Source organism: Monopterus albus, unplaced genomic scaffold (assembly GCF_001952655.1).
Source record: "Monopterus albus unplaced genomic scaffold, M_albus_1.0 scaffold69.1, whole genome shotgun sequence".
In the NCBI taxonomy this organism is placed as follows: domain Eukaryota; kingdom Metazoa; phylum Chordata; class Actinopteri; order Synbranchiformes; family Synbranchidae; genus Monopterus; species Monopterus albus.
Genome location: NW_018127949.1, coordinates 1,156,749 through 1,180,876, shown reverse-complemented (window position 1 = coordinate 1,180,876; position 24,128 = coordinate 1,156,749). Strand labels below are relative to the sequence as shown.

Sequence of the window (24,128 nt, the reverse complement as noted above, 5' to 3'; positions counted from 1 at the left end):
GAGTTTCTAGCTTTGTCTTTGAGTCCGTCTCAACATTTGTCATATTCTTGATTAATGCACTGTCAAGCTGTGCTTCATCTTTGTGAGAGACATGCTCCTCATTTTCTACACTGGATGTGCTGTTGTGGAGTTGGTTCACAGGGAGAGGTCCTTCAGTCACAGATTCAACCTCTGATCCTTCCATCGTGTTTGAATCTGAAGCAGGACCCGGCTGTTCAATGGTCTGTCTCAATTTCAAATCTGGCAGTAAGAGAGGGAGACTGAGTGTGAGCAGACTGATAAAAAAGTATTAGGGTTTTCATACATTGTGTGAAAACAGTTTTTACAGCAACAGCTTAGAATTCCTGTCATCAATACAGCAGTCTTATGCTTTTTGCATGTTCTGCCTTCCTTTTGGTACAGTGTTGGCTTTATGTTGAGGCAGGACAAAACCTGACAAAAATCTTCATATTTCCTCATATTATTTCTCTGGTAAATCTATCTGTCACCAAAAAAAGAACCCAAGACATGCCCAACAGAAACACACATTCACTCGCTTTGACACACAGTAGGAGGTGCGGTCCTGTCAACACCCTTGACATAGTTACACCTGCAGGCCTGTGGCGCACAACGTCATACAACTATAATAAATATTCAAGATTATTACACAGCCTCACTGCATTTATTTTCAAAATGTATTACCTATCCATTCAGAAATCATGGTAAAACAAACGCAGGATGATCAGATAATAATGTCAGTCTAAAAAGGCAGGGACTGACCAATAATTGACTTCAGTTTTGTTATTGTCTGAAAGATGATATGTAGTGGCTGAGGCACATTCTTCTGTTACACCATGTTTCCTGATGCAAAAAAAAACAAAAAAAACCCTGCACCATTTTTCTCCCTCTTTCAATACCACCTTCTCCATTTTAATTACAGTCGTCGTCCATCTGCCCTAATCTACAAATGGATATTACATTTTTAAGCCTAGCAATAATTTCATAAAGTAATACCCAGCTTCTTCTCCTGTTAAGCAATAAAGCCACAACAGCTAATGCTGATGCTCTTGTGACAGGTGTCATCCGATAGCACAGACAAAAAGGCAATGTCAGTAACTAGTCTTATTAAAAACATACCCTTTAGGTATCCATGCATCGGACTGTTGCCTGTGTAGTTAGAGAACAGCAGGCCGATGTGATATTTGTGTTTACTATCGTTTTATTAACATTTCGGTTCCTTTGACACTACATGTGCTAAGTGTGGCTTGCTAGCCGTTTAGTTAGCCACGACAGTGCATTAAGAAAACACATTACCTTACGCAAAACACACGTTCAACACAGCAAGTTAATAATAAATGGTCCAAGCACATTTAACGCTCAACTTGAGATTAACATACTGTATTACTGCTTACTTTCGCTAGCTAAGCTAACGTTGATAAAAGAGGCGTTAGCAAGCTGCGAGTACAGCCAGATCACACTTTAGTTTATGTAGGTAACCCTACAATCTAATGTAAATGACAAGCAAATATTAATAGAGATGGTTATATTTTTACCCACCGAATGTGAAAAACCCATTGTGTAGTTTAACACGGAAGCAATAGGGATAAGAGTCAACTGTGATCTTGCTGCCTGTCCGCTGATAGCCCCACAAGTCTTTTTGATATGACACATCAACAAATATGGCCACTGAGGGAGAAACGATGAGGTGACATAAACCAATGAGAGGCCGGTAAAAAATGACGTAGGTTGTACGTTGACGTACGACAGGTACACCCATTGACTATATATCAATGGATAAGCCTGACAGAGTGTTCAAATGTATTTCCATCGGTCTTGGAGAAACTGGAAGTTCAAGAACTGCTTGTATTTGAGAGTACATTTGGATTATGCGGATATAAAGCATTAACAAAGAGTTGCTGGATAAAGGAGTTTGGGAGTTTGTGGTCATTGATTGGTTATCATGACCATCAACCAAAGGAGTCATGTCTGAAGAGTTTTCTAATGAATTGATCATCGTGATCACAGGCTGTGGATTGGTATTGATAGTACAGCAGTAAAATATATTCATATTTCATACAAAAGTCAGTATGACATAAATAAACCTGTGTCATCTAGAAGATGTGATACAGAACAGATTCCCTTTTCCATCCATTTCAGTGATTTGTTTTTAACAGCTATATACAGTTCTATTCCAAGTTGCGTTTGTAAATTAACTTCCACTACATTAATACTTGCTGATGGAATGGCCATAGTTTGACAGGTAAGTAATCGCTTTAAGTCAAAGTCAGCTCTGAGGGGGATATTAATGCCACCAAATTTCTGAAAATGTAGCTTGGAATTGGAAACCAAAAATTGTTGGAAAGATCTTAGCCAGTTGATTTTAAGGGTACCATTCATGCAATCAGTATCAATGGTAGTAACCCTCCTGCTTTATATATATAAAACCCATTTCAGCTTTTTAATAGGCTATAATAAATGTTTCTGTTCCATATAGTCTATAATCAAGGTTGGCTTGGTTTATATGTTTCAAAGCTGTTTACTTTTAGTTTAGTTTAGTTCTAAAGCTGCTGTTTTGGAGACCCAGTGTATTTCTTCTTGATACAGAAATAGCCTACTTTATAATTAATTGCACCTGGCCTTTCGGCAATGCAACTGCGCATGTGCAGCACTTTTACTTCTACTACTAACGAACATACGCACTTAGGTAAGACATAAAACATTATAGTGTATATATTCGTTTTTTGTGAATTTAATTGTTATATGTATTGTAGCATTATTTACATATGACGTTGCCATTGTTTGTATTTGTTTTTCTAATGGTTTGCGAGTCAAATTGTCGATCACTGTCTAAAGTAGCTAGCTAGCCGTTTCACCGTTGATTAGCTAGCCTAAAATACGCTATGGTTTTCAAGGATAAATTAAACTTTTTATTGTTTTCATGCTCACATCATATCAAAATAAAATGACTTCAAGTATATTTTATTTATTTTGTTCGACCTAATCTGCCCTTGAGGAAACCATCATCGAGCCCCGTGGCTTTTCCCACCGCGAAGCCTTCTACGAGACATGTCGCAGTCAATGCAACAGTCATGCGTTCCTCGTCAGGCACCATGGTGCAAGGTAGATTGTGCCACCTTTATCGGACTCATGCTTGCATGGAATACCCGTTCTAAACAGTTACAGAACAGCAATAACATATTAATTCGTGAAGGTGGCAATATTAGCTGCAAAATACCCCCTTTTCTTTTTTGCAGATCCTGTTCATTCCCCATTAAGCAGGGATAACTCTGCGGTAAGCGTCTAAGTTGCATTTCTTCATCATCAGTTAATGTGCCCTATTAGAATTAAAAGTTCTTTGCACTTTTGTCTGCCTTCACAGGTGGTCGGATTCATGCCACCAGTACTGAATGTATACTTGTGCAAGTTCTGTGGTCAGCAAGGTAATAATACAGTTCAAATGGGTGTTTTCTGCAGCCCTACTGTCAAGTGCCAGTGGTACAAGTTTTCATTACAATTAAAATGTCATTTCTAGGTGAATTTGTTCTATTAATAAACTGTTACTGGCCCTAAGTGGCAAAACATCTCACAGGTCTGTGGGACATTAGTAGGGTACCTCAGTATTGTTTGGCTCTGTGTTTATTAGTGGCCAGTCATGTTTATTAAGCTGGTTTTGCCCATGTTAATTGACATTTTGGCATTGCTGACTTTATTTTTGTGGTACTGTATTTTGCACATAATGCACAACATTAATCCAACAATTGTTATACATATAAGACAACTGAGTTTATGTAACAGAATTTATAAATGCCCACCGAAGATATAATCCTGACAAAGTTATGCAAGGGTGGAAAAAAAAACCTTTATGTTGTGTTCAACAGTGGCAAGATGTCTCTGGTGCTTTGTGTGTATTGATGTGAAAGGGCTAATGGAGGATGATGATTATGCACAAATGGGTTATGGGTTTGTTAGTGATGGAGGCAAATTAACTACAGTATTTACCACAGCTTTACAACACTTCTACTGTACAATTAAGAAAAGAGTGCATACATTTTGTCATGGTTCTTTGTGTTTGTCAACATTTTAGTAAACTCAAAATTACTGGTGTTCACTGACAGGGAATTTCCGGTGCAAGCGCTGCAAGAAAATGCCTTACTGCTCTGTGGTGTGTCAAACAGAAGACTGGAAGGAACACAGACATGTGTGCAAAGCCATTGATCCAGAACCTGCAAAGTAAGTTGGGTCAGCCCTGAGTGCCAGCTGTTATTTTTGATACTAACAAAAGCCAGTCAGTTTACATTTAACTAGTAAAGACTTGAAACAGTATATAATGTCCATTAAATAATGTACATTTTTTCCTCAATCGAAAGAGAGAAACCAAATGAAACCACATTGACAGGAGAAAGAGCTGAGCTCTTGAAGGTAATTGCATTGCTTTGATGATCTTGTAATGCCAGTAAGCTCTGCAATTGCTTGATTTAACATTGTGTAAAAGAGCAGTGGTCATATTCTTTGTTTTACTCCTGTTTAATCAAGCAGGGTGACCCATCCACCCCACCGAGGGTCTATTTGAAGGACTTGGATATGACTAAAATCATTACGAGAACAGGCATCCAGGTACAACAAACCCAGCTTGTCTAAACTGTATAGACTGATCTAGCCACTGTTAACAAATATCAAGCTACATTATTTGTTTGTTGCAATTGTGTGTGGTTTTTCAGGCATCGGTTTTAGAGTTCTACAGTCCTAGCAGGTTTTTCATCCTTGTCCAAAGCCCTGAGGTCTTGGAAGCTCTGCAAAGCATCAGCGCAGAGCTGCAGAAAACATACAGCTGCCCCTCAGTGATGACATATGTACCTTGTGTCGGTGAGGTTTGTGGAGTACAGTACTCCTGTGATCTGGTGAGCAGAGGCCTTCTCAAGCAACATTTGACTAGAGGCACAGGTTTTAGTATGCACATTGGGTGAGTCTTTTTGGTTGTTTGCCTTTATTTTTTATCTGTAGAAGTGGTACAGAGGCCTGGTCCAGACCTTTGCTGCTGACCAGAAGATGGCTAATATCCTTTACATTGACTTTGGCAATGAAGAGGATGTCCCAGTGAACAGGATCAGGCCCCTGACTAATATCAAGCCATTTTGTCCATGTGTGAGTGCATATTAACACCGCTTAGACTATTTGTATTTTTGTGGCATTGATTGGCACCAAAATGTATTCTTGTTCCATGAATGTAAATAATGCACTAACAACCGTTAAGGGCATAATTTTTCACTACATTACAATTGACTATGACTGTTTGTAGCTAGCTGGCACTAGCACTTAAATTTGTTGATTCCAGGCAGTGGAGTGCTGTATTGCTGGAGTGGTGCCAGTGGCTGGCAAGTGGTCGGGCAAGTGCTGTATTGCAGTGAGACAGCTGTTGGCCGGTAAGACTGTGACTGTAAGGCTGGTGGAAATGGCAGAGAATGGTCGCGTTCATGCTGTGGATATCCTGCTTTCCATGGGTAGGTTGTATGAAGATTAATGATGCTAAACAAAGTGATCTTTTTATGATAAGTGAAGTGTGGTTCCTACTAGGGATCCACAAGTGAAGTCTAAACTCAGTTCCTTTCTAAATGTTTCTTTCAGGAAACCAGTTGAGCACTTTGCTCATTGAGAATGGTTATGCAGCAAAGAAAATTATCAACACAACACTGACTGAGCAAGAAATAAGTAAGCTAATTTCATATTTGATTGCCCACCTCACCTCATTTTAAACCAGCCTACACAGCAGGGATTTGAAATAGGCGACAGTGGTGCGGTGGGTAGAGCAGTCGTCTCCCAACCAGAAGGTTGAAGGTTCAAATCTCGGTGCCGGCAGTCCACATATCAAAGTGTCCTTGGGCAAGACACTGAACCCCCACCCCCCGTTGTCCCCGATGGTTAGAGCCATTGGTTGAGTTGGCGCAGCAGATGGCTGCCATCGGTTCTGTACCGGAAACAAATTCCTTGTGTGTAACATACTTGGCCAATAAAGGTGATTATCCTTATACTTAGTATACATCACAGTTTATAATATATGCAGGTGCAAGAATAGTCTTTAGGGTAATGACGTACCAAAAATCTACAGATAACCTGGGCAAATACAGATGCTATCACATTTGGAGCAATACAGACTATCTCTAGTTTGGTCAGGTTCTGTTCTTCTTTTATCACACCCATGGACAAACAGAATACATGCAAAGAAGGCTCTAATGTAACCATTTTACAGTCCTGTGTTTTACTTGTCTAATATAAATTGAGTAAAAAGCTGAGTAAACATTTTCATCTTTCATAAATGCCACTATAGTCAATCTTGTAAGAAGATTTTCAGTATCTCTTTGGCCATCCTCAGCTGCCATGATGAGTGCATCCTTGGAAAACTTTCAGCATCTTTCCACTGGGGAGGATGACAATTCCTGGGCTCAGCCTCCACAGCCACTGACACAGGCTGTGGGTGATTCATTCTTTGTTGTGATCACTCACTTTCAGTCACCTGATAAAATGATCGTACAGAAGGTGGAGAATGCCAGTAAGTAACATTTGTTCTTGTGCATTCAACTTAAAGTTTTGGACCCTGTCATGAACCTCTAACTTGGCTGATGTTAAGAATCGAAAGTAAGGAATGCCTGTGTATGAGGAGAAATCTGATTTTGTCTGGATGTAAGGGCTGATCCTGAGAGCTTTTGGTTGACAGGACTGATTCACGAGTTGCAATTGAAGCTGAGGGAGCACTGCAGACAGGTCCCACCCCCGCAGAACTTCAGACCAGCACCTGGCACCATTTGCTGTGCACTGTTCTCAGGTGCAGTACATATGTATATGTCGACATATCAATTTTTAAAACATTTCCGGATGAGTGTTTGATGAGAATAAGGCAGATTCATTATGCCATCTAATAAAGAAACTTTTAGTATTGTGACTAGACAAGTTAATGCTCAATGCATACAATTTCAAACTGTAAATATTTCAGCCAAGTTTCAAAATATCAAAATGGTAGATTCCACTGTGATACCTGGTTTGTGAACCTAAGCGCTGACCTCTGTGTTTCTTGCAGAAGACAAGCAATGGTACAGGGCTAAAGTTCTGGCTTATTCATCAGAGAACCGCGTCTGTGTTGTCTACCTTGATTTCGGCAACTCTGAGGAGGTGGATTTAGACCACCTGTGGCCTATCAGCACTTCACTACTGGTCCTTCCCATGCAGGCTATCCCTTGTGTTCTGGCAGGTAGTATCTGCTCTGTACAGCGTATTCTTTATGATTAGAAATCTACCAAAATCAGTTTAATTGCGTTTCTGATGGCTCTTGACTGAGTAGCATTCCATTAAATCGTGAATTTTCTGTTTATTCTGTGGTGTCACTGAATCTTTGAAAAATGAAAATGACCCTAAATACCCTGTTGTCTTATAAGTTATATTAAACTGATGCTTATTACAGTGTTGCCTTTCTTTGACTTTTATAGGTCTCTTGATGTATGCTTTAAAATTCCATTTGTCCCTGAAACTCTTCAGATTTTTTTTGAGTATATTCTACAGTTAATGGCTTTTGAAACAACAAAAAGTCTTGTTTGGCAAATGCTAATTTTGATGCACACTTTTTTTTAGTCTTAAGTTGTCTTGCACTCAGGTATCCGTCTTCGGTGTCCTTTTCAGGGGTACAGCCTGTTGGAGAGAGGTGGTCAGAGGACTGCCTGTTGGCCTTGCAGCAAAGGGTATTGAACAGAATACTGCGCATTAACATCCAGGGAGCTCTTGAGGGCCGGGCCTTGGTGGCTATGATTGATGAGTCCAGTGATCCTCAGGCCGATGTAGCTGAGCTGCTGATCTCTGCTGGTTATGCTGTTCCTTCTCCTGTCACTGCCATTAGTGACCAGCAGGCTGAACAGACAATGACAGCTGCTGCTGTGCAACCACCTGGTGTGTTTGAAATTAATTAACATATTGAGGATTTTAGAACTTGCTTATAAAGCATAGAGCGTAATTAGGCATGATGTATTTTTGCTGTTGAAATGTGCCCTTCAGTGCCTGTTCCAGTTAATGAGCCTGTGGTATGGTCCTATGCTGATCTTTCATGTGATGGCCAGACAGTGGCACTGTTAGTCAATGTCGTGGAGAACCCTGGGGAGTTCTACTGCCACATCAACAGTCCTACAGGTATTGTTGTTTCTTCTACTTGGAGGACCATGAGGTACACATGCGATATTTGCTATGTTTCACATTTTAAATTCTTTGTTGCTGGCCTATAACAATACAAGTAATTTAAAAATCTGTGGGAAACCATGCAGCACCAAGGTTATGATCATGTCAGATGTCCAACTCTGCATAGCACTTAATTGTATTGATACTTTGAGGTCACTTCTTTTCAAGTCACCTGAGTAGTATATTTCATATATTGTCTGTTTTCAGACCGTCAGCAGCTGATAGAGCTGGGGACTGAGCTGAATAAGCATTGTGAGGCAGATGCGTCTCCTTTTGAGCCCAAAGTGGGAGAGCCTTGTTGTGCATTGTCTTCTGGTGAGACAGCTGTAACATACACTTTGCTAAACTCTTGGACCAGATGATGAATTGCCTTGCCATTTTCCTTCTGTTTTAAGGGATTTAATGTGCTTTTTTTTTTGCTCCCCAGACATTGGAGTTTGGTATCGGGCTATAGTGAAGGAGCTGTCTGAAGATAAAGTGTCTGTAATATTTGTGGACTATGGTATGACCATGAAAGTGGAAAGGAGCCACCTTAGATCCATTACACCCCGACTCCTGGCTCAACCTTTCCAGGCAGTTCGCTGCTGGCTCACAGGTAACGTGTATGAGAGTATGTTTTATCTAAATAAATATGAAATGTATGTAATTGTTCCAAAGCAATTATTTTTTTATTTGGAAGCCAAAAGTCTCAATTTTCTTTACTTGGGGATTTTCTATCCTCTTCAAATATGGCCTCACATTAAATACTTGGCAAAGATCAAAAGTCATCTGTGATATTCAAGAATGTGAGGTCATAATCTGGTATTTTTGGGACATTGAATAAAGTGATGATTGCTATCAGAGTATTTCTTTTCTGTTTGGATTCAGGTGTGGAGCCCCTGGGTTCAGAGTGGAGCAGTGAAGCGGTGGTGTGGTTCCAGACTCTGGTGCTTGGCAGGCAGCTTTCTGCACGAGTCCTTTCTATCACTGAACAGGGCTATGGTGTGGAGCTGGAGAGCCGAGGACAGAATGTGGCCGCTGCCCTCATATCTGAGCAGTTAGCCAAAGTTCCTAGAGAGATATCCAAAGAGACCCAGGAAACCACAGCCTGTCGAGCCAAATACCCAGAGAGTGCAAAGGACAATGAACTCAGCCAAATACAGCCACAAGCCTCCAACCAGACAGGAGCCAGTTCCAAAGAGATGCCAACTGAACAGCTAGCTGCATCACCATCAGAAGGTCAGCTTCAGTGCTGATCTCAAGATAAAATACTGAGACTGATGATTTTAGGATCCTGATTGAAATGTTGTACTCTTGTTTCAGTCCCTTCTTTCCCAGTGGACTGGAAGACAGTGGAGCTGCCTCTCAGTGAAAGCTTTAAGCCATACATCGCAGCTGTCACTAGTCCTTCCCTCTTCTACCTGTTTGTTCCCAGCCAGGGTAGGAACACCCATGTTCCTGTCTACCATAAGAAGATGCACAAATGGTGGAAATCTGTTTCTGTGTCCTGTAATAATCACTGTGTGTTTATGTGCAGTCCAGCAAAAGCTTCTGGAGGTGATGATGGAGGTGGCTGTCTACTGCAGCAACAACAGTGCCTCTTCATCATCTGCTGTCCTGAGCAGACCAGCTCCTGGGGCTGCATGTTGTGCCCAGTACTCTGGTGAGAAACACTTTTATTATTCATTAAATACATACACCAGAAAAGTCCAGAGATTCATTTTAAATTGTGGTCTTTCTGTCACATTGTAAAATAAAAGTGTTTGTCCCTAAACTGTAACACACACTGCTATTCCGTTAAGTAGTGAGCATAATAAGAGGGACAAGACCACAGGGACAGAAGTTGCACAGCCCTGCATACTGCTGTAGACATGAATTGTTTTTCATTGTGTGTTCTATGACCCCTTAAAGCCACTAGCTATCCAGACAGGTAAATTACAAATAAGTAATTTTCATCCCAACATGATATTAAGCACTATTTTGTTATAAGTGTTAAAGATTGAGTGAGGGAAGGATGGAATGGGAGACTGACAGCAGATCAGTGCAATAATGCGGTCGATGTACCGGTCCGTCGTGGTGAAAAAGGAGCTGAGCTGTAAGGCGAAGCTCTCGATTTACTGGTCGATCTATGTTTCTACTCTCACCTATGGTCATGAGGTTTGGGTCATGACCGAAAGGGCAAGATCCTGGATACAGATGGCCGAAATGAGCTTCCTCCGCAGGGTGGCCGGGCGCACCCTTAGAGATAGGGTGAGGAGCTTGGTCACCCTGGAGGAGCTCAGAGTAGAACCGCTGCTCCTCCATATCGAGAGGAGCCAGCTAAGGTGGCTCGGGCATCTGTTTCGGATGCCTCCTGGGCGCCTTCCTAGGGAGGTGTTCCGGGCATGTCCCACCGGGAGGAGGCCCCAGGGAAGACCCAGGACACGCTGGAGGGACTATGTCTCTTGGCTGGCTTGGGAACACCTCGGCCGAAGGAGCTGGAGGAAGTGTCTGGAGAGAGGGAAGTCTGGGCATCTTTGCTTAGACTGCTGCCCCCGTGACCTGGTTCCGGATAAGCAGAGGAAAAGGGATGGATGTGGTAAAGATCAGAACAAAGTAATACATGCACATTTAGATATAGCCATGCATAATAGACCTATGCAGACAGACCACCCAAGCATCAATGAACTTTTCCACTCAGCGGTGCACACACACACAAAGCCGGGCCCTCTTCTCTCATTCTCCCATCCAGTTATTATGTTTGCTCCCTGATTGTAGTGAGACCCCACCTGCAGTTGCTGTCATTGCAGACCTAAGCTGGTAATTTGGTGTCTGCCACTAGATATAATTACCCAGCGTGTATGCTGTCAAGCATAGCACCGATTCTTAAAACACAGTATACAGCTCTGCTAGAAACGGGCTTTTTTTTTTTTTTTTTTTTTTTATTTGCTTTTTCAGTGCTGTCTCTGTTAAACACAGTCTGTAAAAGTGGTGACTGCAGCCTTGGGTCAGACTTTCAACACAGCACAAGTTTGAGTTGCATGCAGTCACATTAAGAGAGAGAGACAAATTACAATGACCGTGTGTGTAATTCAGATATCGTAGATGTACTGTGGTTTTCTGTGTCATGGTCGTGGCTATGTCTGAATGTAGAGAGGAATGTAAACATAGAAGTGACCTACATCTGAATGACAGAAAGCATCTCTTTAGCTGTCTGAACTGGGGCTCTCTTGCACCTCTTACCAAGCCGACTGTTTATCCATAACAAACCTCAGGTTTTAGAGATTTGAAACTGGACAAACAAATAAGTCCGTGGTCAGTATTTCATTCAGTTGCGGCTGCGGACTAGAGTTAAATCTTTCCTACACAGGAGCATCCTCAAAAAGCTGACCCATGCCTTCATCTCCAGTCATCTTGGTTACATCAGTGTCCCCTATTCATCATTAAACTGCCTCCAGTTTGTCTAAAAGCTGCTTGATTTTTGACCCGTACTTGTAAGAGGGAGCATATCACCCCTGTTTTGGCCTCCCTCCACTGGTTACCCATGTCCTACAGGATACAGTTTAAAATCCTCTTGATGGTTTTCAAAGCTCTGAATGGTTTAGCCCCTAGCTTCTCAAACCCTACTGCCCGACCGGAGCCTTCATATCCATCAACAACTCACTTCTGGTTGTCCCTGTTTCAAGGAAAAAAAATGTAGAGGCGATCTGACCTTTTCTATTATAGGCCTGAGACTTTGGAACGACTTAACTCTTCATGTTAAACTGGCCCCTTCTCTGGTTGCCTTCAAGTCTTTTTCTTTGATCAATTTTTATACACTAGTATTTGGCCCAGCCCAGTAGTTTATTGACCCTTGATTATCTCCTCTGATCATTCCATCATGATCTTGTTTTATTATTTTACTGTGTTGTCTCGTTTAGTGTACCCTGCTATGTGCAGCAGCTTGGTCTACTGTTGGTTTTAAGTGTGCTTTATAAATAAATTGACGTGACAGATTGATGAAACCACAACTGCTCTGTATCCATGTCTGCAACAGGCTCTTATCTGTTAAAAGATGCATTTAAGACGAATATTTACAACTTAAAGAATTTTGATTCATTGTGTGGATTTATTTGCCTTAAACATTTGCTCATTTCTTTCCAACAGTTCTATTTGTAATAAAAACTTTTTTCTTTCCCCAGCTGACAATAGCTGGTACCGTGCAGTGGTCCTGGAAGCAGCTGAGAATGAGATGAGTGTCATTTATGCAGATTATGGCAACACTGAAAAGGTGCCACTGTCCCGAATATTGCCTATCCCCATGCGCCTGCTGCATTTCCCATTTCAGATCATTCGCTGCACCCTCTCTGGTAATGAAACCTTTTTATTTCTGAAATAATTTCATATAGGACCACAAGTGATAGGTTATTTTGGGCAGCAGTATTTTACTCCTTCATACATTCCTCAGCCCCGTCTCTTCGATCCCTAGGTAAGGAGCACTTTCCTGCAGAGTGGCCAGAGGAAGTGCAGCAGATGTTTCAAAGCATCCTGCTGAGTGGTGTTCTTGCCACCGTCCAGTCCTTCGATGGCTTTGCTAATGTGCTCTCACTCACTCTGCCCACTGAGAGAGGTGGGGGCCACCTCACCCCCATGATCTTGGATGCACTACAAGCCCAGACCCAGAGTAATCTTTGTCCTGCCACCACCCAGAGGGCCAACCAGGCTGACAGCTGCACACCTCCTGCTAGCATTACAGCTGCACCGGAGCCAACCCCCCAGACTCCCCAGCAGAATGAAGACACTTATGCACTGGCAGCCAGTGGTTGGTCAAGTCATAATTCAGTGTGGTTTTTTTTTCTTTCTAATAATTCATTTGCCTTTTTCTTTTTATTGTATAATCCACTCAAATATTCTAACCTATAATCTGTGGTATGCATAATTTTGCTTTGTGCTTAATTAGATTCATATTATGTGAAAGAAGAGCCGCAAATAGACATTTCATCATTGATTGATTCAGGTCATTAATACTGACTAGTTTGAGGTTACAGTAACTGTCATAAAGAAACTGTGATTGTCATTTTGTTTTTCAGAGGATTCGGACAAGAAGATTCCCCAAATGGAGCCACTGTCACAGAATAATGTGACTAATGGTGTGTATGATTTAAATCAGAACCTGACCCCTCCCTTCCTAAACGAACTGGTTTTGGAATGTTATTGGATTTCATGCTTTCTTGTGATAGGATTATGTTGTGACTTTTAAAGGTGTCTTAACATTCACAGGCTTTCTGTTTGAATCCTAGGGCCTCAATCCATCAGCTGCTGCTGTCTGTGCCAGACAAAGGTCAGAGCTGGAAAGCATCTTGGAACTTATTTCATTTGAACAGACCATTTTTTTTAAGTCTGTGTGTATGCCCAGGGGTTAATGGCCAACTTGTACATTTATTGTTATTCCACACTTGTTGAGAAATTGATTTTCTCTTGCTTTTCACAGATTGATCACCTGGAAGAGATGATGAAGCTGCAGCTTACTCTTATCACGCATTTAGTGGAACAGACAAAATAAGATGAACTACTTCTGTAGTTTGGTTAAATTGTTGAACTCAAGTTAGTAGTTTGTAGTTTAACTTGTTTTTCTGGGCCATGTTTGTCTAAAACGTGAACCGTCTCTGTAGTCTCCAGGACCTGCCGTCCAGCTTTGACTTAATTTTGTTGATCACTTATTGTGTATTCTGTTCAGTGTTCAATTCTGGTTTTAATCTGGGATTGTGTTCGAGTCAATCTAGGTTTTTCTGGGGAAAAAACGGAACGCCCCATTTAGGTTAAAGTTGGCAGAAATATCAATGAAGAGATATTCAGCCTCAGTTATCCAAGTGTTTTTGTCCAGTGAGTGTGCTGTGCAGATGTTTGTTTTGTTCAGTCACCTGTTCAGGTGAGATGTGTAACCAGACTTTGTTGCCTATTTTCTGCGCCAAAACAAAAAAAATAAATGCAGTAATGCGGTTTTACTTTGTCCTAATTTATTTTTCTTCTACACGGAGCAACAATGCAAAGCGGACGTGCTGTGGATTAGTTTCTCCTCATGTATCTGAACAATCAAAGGGTTCATGATGAGCCTCCGTCCCTACCTGTGTCCATATGTAACCTGTGTCTGGTGAGAAGACAGATTAGAAGGTGTATCAGAGCTGGGCATGGCGAGGAGGTGGGCTCGCTGCTCTCCTGTCCGGAGAAGGAAGCTCTCCTCAGACCAGTACGGAAACCAAGACGGAGAGGACCGCTTGGGGAAAGACGCACCGAAAACAAACATTGTCATATGGTAAGAAAATACTGTGTCAGCAATCGCGGAGAAGCTGGTGTGTCTTTTTGTTGTCTGCGGCTGGACTCTGATGTAAGGCGACATGTCACGTCTGTGGATGTGCTATTTATTAACGAGTTTAACATTTTTGACTGGAGAACTAACGAAATAGGTGCAACCTGCAGTAGCCAATAGTTTTGGAAACTATAAAGAAGCAACGCATTTGTTTCGCAAGTGGTAAGGAAATGAAATACGCTGTCCGGTGTGCTGCATTGCATATTTAATATGGCCGAATTAAAAGACAAAAGTAACAATTATTAATTAGGTTAGACGTTTTATAAGTCAATATGAAGGCTGCGGGAATTCATACCAACTGCGGTGTTTATGGGCATGTCACTTAAGACGTGCCTTGAATTCCGTGTACCTACTTCAGTAGATCTCGGATACTGTTGCATGTCCGGGTTTTAACCTCTGACCCCATCTGGCTTTGACCCTTGACCAAATTTAAGCGTGGCCAGATGTTGGGAGGGGGTTTAGGTTGCTAGAAATACGGACATGGATGTTTTCGCCCCGAAATGGTAGCTCAAGTTGACCTGGTGTCAGAAACCGGGGCTGTTGAGAACTTAACTCGTGTGGCATTTCATTAGGTTACGTTGTTTGGTTAGCAGCTTGGCATTAATTAACCCAGACTGAGACTGAGACTATATATTGTGTGGTCTCCAACTTTCTCACATATTCCCATGGTTAAATGTGCAGCAACACATTTTGAATTATAATTTACTTTTAATTTATTAATTATGGACTAGATTGAAGGTCACTTCCAACCTGACCAGTTCAGGATGACCAGCACATAAATGACACGGGTTGTCTTTTTTCAATATGAAAGCCCCAGCTTTTTAGTATTTTTAGGAATCTCTTTCAGTTAATTTTTATTGCTGTAAGACAAATAGACTTAACTTATTTCACCCGCGTCAGAAACGTCAAACGCTTTACCTCCTAAGAGACAGTTGCATGTTTTAGGTCCTTGTAGCAAGATGGGATACTGAAGGAAGGTAGTCTAAGTGTTAAGCATAGCTGGAGCCCAGCTTTCAGGCAGAAAATGAGCCGCTTGGGGCATCCAGAAGAATGCTTGTGAAGAAGCAGCCAATTTTGAGACAGGTGTGTGTGTTTCATATAGGCATGCATGACTGCTCATACACCTAAGTGTATGTGTGCGCAGTGCACACAATCAAAGCGGCTCCATCCTGCACATAATTCTGTTTCTGTCCTAGAAATACACACAGCCTTAGACATAATCGAGGGTTCTCTCTTCATCCCTTTACGTTTCTTTATCCCACCCAAACACACACAGACACAGGCAGGGTATTATGGCTGAGAGTTAATCAAACCTTATCTGCAGCCCCATAACATCTCATGTGGACCTAGCAATGAGTTGACAGATGGCATGTGGCTTTGTAAAGGTTTAACCGAGGGGGATTTATTGGAGAACTGCTGGGTGGCATTAGATTAGAGCTGTAATATTAAGTGCACTGGGTTTGGAAGGCAGAAAAGTCCTGACTAGGCATAAGCGGAGCCCAGAGGGTAATTAAATTAGAGACAACTGACAAAGATAATCCTTCACTAATACTTTTTCAGTGGCTGACTGCTTGAAAGACTGAATTTTGAAAGGGGATGTTTTCATCAGGGGACTTTTTGTCCACACGCCCCTTCAGTATTAAGCCTTATCCTGGCTGCCAACCTCTCAGGTAATGATTTCACTGTTCATACAGATGTGAGACTAAGGAGAAACCTCAATGCTTGACTCCTGCAATGGGGGGATGCAGTGGCTCTGTTACGCTGCGGAAGGCATTTTATTGGCATGGTTTGGGTTCAGCTGTCCCCTTAGAGGGAAGGGTCACTGCACTGTACTTACCTTTGTCCTGTGAATAAACATTTCTCCTGGTGGTTCCCAATCAGGCAGTCAGGTCTGGACTCCCAAGGAGTGCCAAGGTAAAATCTGAAGGATCACAAGGTTGGTAATGGGCTTAGAAATGAAACTGTCTGAATGAAAACTCACTTTCATGTCCACACTGATGCCATAAGCTCTGGAAAGAGGGTCACAGATGCACACAGCTTTATTTTAAGGGGTCACAAGACAGAAAACCACTGCTGTACACACCTTGTCTCACATTTTTTTTCAATAAGCATTTGCTTTTGTTGATCATTCCAGGTGTCTCAACATGCACCCTGATATCCATCTCTCTCTTTTCTTCACACTGCTGCTGCTTCAAGGTCAGTTTATTGTTTGTGTAACTGGTGTGCTGTTCCTTTCAATGCCTTCAGAATTTTTGTTGTATTTAGAACTTTTGGATCAAAGATGCTTTTACATACTGTTTTGAAATGTTTTTAATCTGCCTACATCATATTACAAATATTCTGGTCTTTCCAATCATTTGCAGAGTGTGCCCTGGGTATGTAAAGTACTTCAAACTTCAGGTATATAAGGTATTAAACATTAGTTCCACCTTTACCTGCAGCAAGACTAAAGTGATGAACACAATAATTCATTAATAATTATAATCCAATAATATACATTCATGTGAAATGCGCAGGAGTATTTTTTGCTATTTCAAGTATATTTTGATGCTAATACATTTGTATTTTTACATAAGCAAAATTCTGAATTCAGGATCTTGTAACAGAATACATCTACACTGTAGTATTGATACTTTTAAGTAACAAAAAACAGAGTATGTCTTCCACCACTGGATTCTTTACATGATATTTTACTGCTTAAAGTCTCCAGTGCTGAAGAATTCCCATCATCCTCTCCTCAGTGATTTCCTGCCTCCTGTGCTTAAACTGCTTGTTTTCAGGCAAGTCAGATTGTGCATTGCTTTTATTGCGTGTCAGTTGTTCTCTTCAACCCAGGAATATTGGTATTTGCCTGAGGGGAGAGGCGGGTGTTGTGGGACAATATATTGAAGTTGTTTTCAAAAATGACAGCCTTAACACCATCTGTGGTATTTATTACTGCCCATTTTTAGACTGAACTTGACCAAACCAGGCTGTTTCACAAAACGCCTCCTTTTCCTCCTTTGCTGACAACACAGCTGACATGTTGAGGCACTTCACCAGCTAGATATCACTGTAATCCAGCCAGACGTACACAGTTTTACAGAAAGGTAGAAGCCGATCCTAATTTTATGTATCTCTTAGGCTATTTTGGGATTAATGCCAATTAGGGAGCTGCTCACCACCCTGAGAATTCTTCCTCATTATCTTGCTCCTCGTTTTCCTGCTATGTTTTCATTCATAGTCCAGATGCACAGTCATTTTGCTTTCTGTTAAACTGATCATGAGAAAGCAGCTTGACCCAAAACTTTCACTGTCAGAAGGACTTCAGGTCGAGAATGACGTTGGAACTAGGGACAGATGAAAGGGTCAGGACTAAGAGGTCAGAGCGTACACCTCTGAGTTACAAATGGTACTTTTCTTTAATGATAAGTTTGTTTATTTGTTTGTTTGTTTGTTTTATACACTTGAACCTTTTCCTGACCTCTTGCAGATTGTGCCATTTCCACCCATAAACTGATTATGGTATAAAGGCTCAGATGTCATGGATGTCATTTAGTCATAGATAATACAAGTTAGTTCCAGTTTGGTAAAATGCTGGATTTGTTTGTACGATGGAAAGCCCCGATTCTATATAGTACGGCACAAACCACTGGATTATCATGAAAAGTAGCATCAGTTAAATATCAGCTGATATTTTTAATTCTGTAGTGTCATCACTGTCATTTTGGTCCCAGATAAAATGGGTTACAGTGACACTTCTTTCCCCAAAAACATTATTACCTGTGCTAGACTCTATATCCCTGACTCACCCCACAGAGGACAACGTCGATGTCAGTACTGAAGTTTCTGGTGCTGACATGCCCTTATTTCTTCTGAACTCCTGTACATGGAACCTTTCTTTGATGTTTTTGTCCTTAGTTGTTGTTCTCTTTTGACAAATGAATACATTGCAAGATGTATCACCTATTTCAGCTAATTACCTGTCACTAAATCCACACAAGGTGGGCAGGCTGAAACATTACAGCAAAATGGACAGGAACGAAACAAACTGACAACTTCTATCTGTATTCTATTTGAAAAGGACGGATGCTGTTTAGAGAGTGGAGATGAGTGCTTATTAAATCACTCAGGCGTCGTCTCTGTGCTGCACAATGCCTTTATGACTCATCGGGGAATAACAAGGCAGGCTCACACGGGTTTCTGAACAGGAAATCAAATGTCCCTCTCTCTGGGCTGTATGTGTGTTCCTGAATGGAGCCACATCCTTTCAGCTAATAGAACCAATGAATTCTCAATTATCCATCGCAGAAGGGGTCAAATTGGAGTCACTGAACGGCGTTGCCTTCAAGAGCAGCATCTCATTTGTTGTTTTATTTTAAATTACCCAAGATTAATGTTTTTGAGTGGCACTTAATAGATCCAATCCACAGGCCAGAGTATGTTTCTTAATGTATCTTTAGCTAATCTGAAATGCATACTTTAGTTACAAAGGTATGTGTTTTGTAACTCGTTCAAATTTGCAGTCAAAATGCATGTATTTCCTTGCATTAGTTAACCTGCCACTGTGTCTGAATGCCACATGTTTGCCCCATGCATGTCCACAATACTGTGTGCATGCCTGTACATAAACCATTTAGCCATAACATTATGACCACTGACAGGTGAAGTGAATAGCACTGACTATCCTGTTAAAATGGCACCTGTCAGTGTGTGGGGTATATTGGGCAGAAAGTGAACATTCAGTCCTCGAAGATGATGTGTTGGAAACAGGAAAAGAAATTGATTGGTGTATGTGTGGACATTTGACTGACCTCTGTGACGTTTGTTCCCTGTAGTCCGGCAAGGTGCCTCAGTGCAGGAGCTCCAAACCAGCCATGAGAACATTGTAAAGATACAGTCAGCAGGAGAAAGTGAGTATTGCACAGAAGCTATATTGAAAATGTCAAAATGATACGCTGGTTTAGTGTAGCACAATAAAGTTCAGTCAGAGGACTTTACCACTTATAACACATTGCTAAAAAACGTATGTGAATACATAATAAACTAAATACCAGCAACTCAAGGAGGTTGAGGTGGTGCAAGGAGCTGTGACAGCAAATGGCACTGACCTGAGTATCAACAGTATGACAGGGAGACGTGTTAGGTTATCATGGAGGTGCTGTGCACCTGCACGCATGATACATACAGTAATGTTAGCAGTGAGGTAAAAGCCACACAGCTGTTACTGTAGACGTTATAGCACAGTGCGTATAGGTTACAGTGACATAAACATGGTGAAGTACTCTGAGGTTTAAGTTATACAGTAGTATATGTATAATTATGAAGTAGTGTATATATGGCGGTGGTGAGAAGTCTTATTAGCATGTTGTCTCTGGATGTTCACACAAACAGTAAATGGCAGACAAACAGATGGCGCACTCCCTCTCCCTCATGGCCCTGTTCACCATCATCACCTTCTAACATGAAAGCAACCCCACAGATTATTTATGCCACTAGCGAGTACAAGCATGCATGTGAGAGGAAGCTTTGTAATGATTCTGTCAGTGTGCTCCTGGGAAGAGAACATTTCACTCTGGCACAGTAAGCGCTTTCTCTTCTATAATATCAAGATATTTTCACTTACAGCAGCCCAGTGGTAACTAACCAGGGTTATACAATAAAAGAACTGGAGCAGTTGTCAGGAATGGAGCAAAGACTATGAATGAATGTTGACCTGCATCTTTACCTAGATGTCCAGCAAGTTTAACATTTTATTCTGTGTGTGTGTGTGGGTTTCTCCATGGAAGTGATGCAGTGCTCAGCAGCCATAGATGTCCTCTTCCTCATGGATGGCTCTTACAGTGTGGGGAAGGGCAGTTTCGAGAGGGCCAAACATTATGTTATCAAGCTCTGTCAAGCACTAGATGTACGACCAGAGAAGGTTTGTTCACTTTTTGTTCTCATCGTTCTCTCTCTCTCTCTCAGCTCCTCTTTCTCTCACGTCAGTCAGTACTCGTATAATTTTGCCCTTGATCAGGTACGAGTTGGTTTGATTCAGTTTGGCTCCACTCCTTGGCTGGAGTTCGCCCTGGACTCGTACACGACCAAACAAGAGTTAAAGAAGCACATAAAGAACATATCTTACAGGTACGTTTCTGTTCTGATCGCATTCTCAGTCAAATATTGTTTTGAGAGGCAAAAGACTGTTATAGTGTGATTCTGACTGGATGGTAGGGTGGCAGTACATGCAACTGAATTTAGTGTCTGTAAAAATAGGCCATTTGTTGAGAAGAGAACTTTCATGTTTGCATATTTTTGGTAAAACTTGTCACATTTCTCCAGTGTAGTTTCAGGTACAACATAGATCCAGCCACATATTTCTGTCTGAACCCGACCTGTGCCTGAGAGTGTGGCATCTGAACCCAGCACAGTTTGTACAGTGTTTTTCCCTATATCATTTAACAAAACAACAACATTTCTAAATTTCTGTTTGAACGTGGCCTGAACACTTGAGTACTGTTGGGGTGCGTCAGGTTCAACTCGGGTATCCATAGTCTAGATTCAGGGCCGTAACCAGATTGAATGAGTTGGCAGTAATGGCAAAATGGAGAGTTAATACAATTGATACAATATTTAAAAATACGTTTAAATTAAATGATCTAGACTGGATTTAGTTAAAACCTATGCTGAAGCAAAACAGACACACACACACACACACATACACACATACCTGCAAAGGCTCAGTTCAACCAAATGTCCCCAAGAAAGGAAACAAATTAATTTCAGATTAGAGGCACACCACAGGTGGTCACTGGATACTGGATAAGTGTATCAGCTGAAGAAAAGGAAGGGAACTGGTGTGTGGGGGTGGGTGTGTGGGGGTGTGGGTGTGGGTGTGTGTGTGTGGGTGTGTGTGGCCTTGTTTTTCTTGTTTTCTGGAGTCCATCTGATTTGAAATGGTTACCCATGTTTTAAACTTAACTGTCACATTGCCTCATATTAAACCTGGACTTCAGAGAGTTCAAGTGTAGCCATAAACTGTAGGTGAAGGTTTATTCTTGTAATACTGGTGAGTATTACATGAAGTTGCTTTTTCATGGATTTAGGCTGAGCCTTTAGAAAAAGATGGATACACAAAGACTGTAACAACAAGTTTTAAAAGGAATAAGGATTGTAAACATGTCTGCACGTCATTGCTAAAAAAAGGCCTCTTTGTGGTTTTTCCTGTTTCATCTTGTGGCTCCAGTCCTCTAAGCAGACACAGCATTGTTTTTACAGCTGAAAAAAGGGACAAAAAAGGACATGTGACAGGATGGCACCTAAGCACATTACTATCTGCGCTGCTTTGTTTCGGTACTTCCGTCCTCATGTGGACATGACTGTGTTTCATACTGTCTTGTGAGAAGACTGACAGCGTTTCCTGCTCTGAATGATATTTGTGTCTTTGTTTGTCTTAATAGGTTTTAAATTGCTTTCTTGTACCCCTGGCTGATGAAACGTAACCAGCACTCTAGAGATGTCTTCATATATTTTAAGTCCAAAAACTAAAAGAGGAATCCTAATAAATATAATTTGTGGTTTACTTTGGCAGTGATATCCAGTAGACTTTTACTCTGCTGGCTTCTTTAGTACAATAGATGTTTATCTAATTGCTCTCTAGTGTTGTTCTAGTAGTAACATAAAAAAACCACAATACCTAACGAGCTCTAAACTTGCAGAGGAGGCAGCACCCAAACAGGCCTGGCTCTCAAGTACATCCTGAGGAAGGGTTTCCCAGGTGGGCGTAGCTCTTCCGCAGTGGCCCGCGTCGCCATCCTCTTATCAGACGGGAGGTCCCAGGGCAACACGGTGCAGGTGGCAGCACAGCTCAAAGAGACGGGCATTGTCTTGTTTGCTGTGGGCCTTCACTACCCCAGGTGTGTTTGATGGTTAGGAACTGATTATCAAAGGATGATTAGCACAATAATCCATCTTTGTGATGGCAATGAATATTTTAGGAAGAGGAAACCTTTATAAGTGGAACGGACAAAATAGACCAATAAATTTTTAGTTTGAATAGTTTCTCTCATCAGGTGGGAGGAGCTTCATGCTCTGGCCAGTGAGCCAGTGGAGAGCCATGTCTTCTTCGCCGAGCATGTCAACGACGCTGTCAATGGCCTCTACACCACATTGACCACCACCTCTGTTTGCAGTGCCACTCCTGCAGGTGGGAGTCCACTGACCTTATAGGAGGCAATCATGGCAGCTTCAACTGCTAATTCACTTGTCTACTTGCATTGACATAATTAGACTGGTGTTGCTGGATATAAATGATGTAAAAATATTGAAATGTAGACTAAAGGAATCTTAATATTATTTTGTGTCTGAAAAGAAGAAAATCTTAAAATCATCTTAGTTGTCTATTTTATTGCCTCCCTCTCTGAAATCCCTGCTTTGTGTTGCCTCTCTTTTCTATTCCTGTCCACTGTCCACTCTCCTTCTCTTTCTAAGACCCATTTCAATCCTCCTGATCTCCTCTCCAGGCTGCCAGGTGGAGTCGTTTCCTTGTGAGAGGAGGACACTGGAGACAGTGAAAGAGCTGCAGGGGAATTTCATGTGTTGGAAAGGCTCCAAGGGGTATTCCCCACACATTTCTCTCTGTCCCTACTACAGGCAAGTGTACATGAAGGCGCAGATACAAATATTTTGTGGTCTTCCTCACAAACGGAAAAATACAGCATTTTTTAAATGAACGTTTTGCACCTTTACAAGCAAGAACACATCCCCCTCCTCACTGAAAGTGGTTACACCATTTTAATCATTATGTCACATCAAAATCTAATTTACAGATAATATCTAAAACTGGACCCATAACAATAGCTGGCAGGTACCGAAGAAGTCACAGAAACAGGTTTATGATACAGAAGTAGACTGGTGTCATTGTCATATTGAGGAAAATGTGTGCACACAAAATACCTTCCTCTCATTGCTCAATGAGCCACAACACAGTGGTAGAACAGGGCAACTCCAATGTGTTAATGTGTTGTGACAGTGTGAGGGTGTTAATAAAAACCCTCTCAGGGCAAATTTAAATGGCCTTTGACTAAATTAATTTCACAGAACGTTGCAACTTTACCACTGTAAAATATGCCTGAGGCAAGTACAGCTCACTATTCACAGCCATCACAGCTTTTCAGTTGATCTGTCAACAGTGTCTTATTTCTCAGGACGACACTAAACGGTCTAGTTTTTTTTTTTTCCTTCACAAAAATCCAACTTAAAATTGAGCACACAGTAGGATCACTGCTATTACCTTCAAATTGGTCTTTATGTTAATTTTTTTGCAAATAATAAGTTATATAAAAGACAGTTAACAAGCTGAACTCCATGAGTTACTTCTTTTTTTGTCATTTTGAACATGTCTTTGCCAGATAAAATGTAAGTATAAACTGCTTTCCATGTGAGTTGGTCACATTTTGTGCTGGATTAACTGGTGGAGAAGGCTCAGGGGTTTTACATCATAGATAACAAAACCAATTAGAACATAGAAATTATTATGAGTTCTTGCAACATAAATTTATTTACTTCAAACTGACAAAACTTGAATTTTGTCTGGGGCCACATCTTTCCACTGCAGGTACAACAGGGCTTACAAGATGCATCAGACAGTCTGCCATCGCACCATCTGTTCAGG

At 41.3% G+C, this 24,128-nt stretch overlaps 2 protein-coding genes across 5 annotated transcripts in view; both read left to right on the top strand.

Moving 5' to 3' along the window:
- Positions 1 to 2,970: 2,970 nt before the first annotated feature.
- tdrd1 (tudor domain containing 1) lies at positions 2,971 to 14,132 on the top strand. Of its 2 annotated transcripts, none has more exons than XM_020605349.1 (25): positions 2,971 to 3,099; positions 3,234 to 3,271; positions 3,359 to 3,419; positions 4,095 to 4,209; positions 4,347 to 4,398; positions 4,516 to 4,593; positions 4,698 to 4,877; positions 4,981 to 5,121; positions 5,312 to 5,477; positions 5,602 to 5,685; positions 6,347 to 6,523; positions 6,689 to 6,796; positions 7,049 to 7,219; positions 7,645 to 7,908; positions 8,014 to 8,145; positions 8,398 to 8,505; positions 8,618 to 8,785; positions 9,058 to 9,408; positions 9,493 to 9,609; positions 9,707 to 9,832; positions 12,330 to 12,497; positions 12,617 to 12,949; positions 13,218 to 13,277; positions 13,428 to 13,468; positions 13,619 to 14,132. In XM_020605349.1, exons 1-25 carry the CDS (start codon positions 3,069 to 3,071, stop codon positions 13,688 to 13,690), a joined length of 3,342 nt encoding a protein of 1,113 aa, XP_020461005.1. In that variant the 5' UTR covers positions 2,971 to 3,068; the 3' UTR covers positions 13,691 to 14,132. The 2 variants fall into 2 exon arrangements, with proteins under 2 accessions (XP_020461005.1, XP_020461004.1); XM_020605348.1 differs by having other exon boundaries at positions 4,513 to 4,593.
- Positions 14,133 to 14,257: 125 nt separating this feature from the next.
- vwa2 (von Willebrand factor A domain containing 2) overlaps positions 14,258 to 24,128 on the top strand; it is a 12,662-nt gene continuing 2,791 nt past the window's right edge. Inside the window, exons 1-9 of one of the 3 annotated variants that reach the window (XM_020605284.1) lie at positions 14,258 to 14,440; positions 16,629 to 16,690; positions 19,312 to 19,386; positions 20,263 to 20,396; positions 20,493 to 20,602; positions 22,174 to 22,371; positions 22,528 to 22,661; positions 22,978 to 23,107; positions 24,072 to 24,127. In XM_020605284.1, coding sequence (XP_020460940.1) covers positions 14,316 to 14,440; positions 16,629 to 16,690; positions 19,312 to 19,386; positions 20,263 to 20,396; positions 20,493 to 20,602; positions 22,174 to 22,371; positions 22,528 to 22,661; positions 22,978 to 23,107; positions 24,072 to 24,127 — 1,024 coding nt within the window. In that variant the 5' untranslated portion in view covers positions 14,258 to 14,315. Of the gene's footprint in view, positions 14,441 to 14,462; positions 14,657 to 16,628; positions 16,691 to 19,311; positions 19,387 to 20,262; positions 20,397 to 20,492; positions 20,603 to 22,173; positions 22,372 to 22,527; positions 22,662 to 22,977; positions 23,108 to 24,071; position 24,128 lie in introns of those variants that run through there. The other 2 variants (XM_020605286.1, XM_020605285.1) reach the window with 2 other exon arrangements.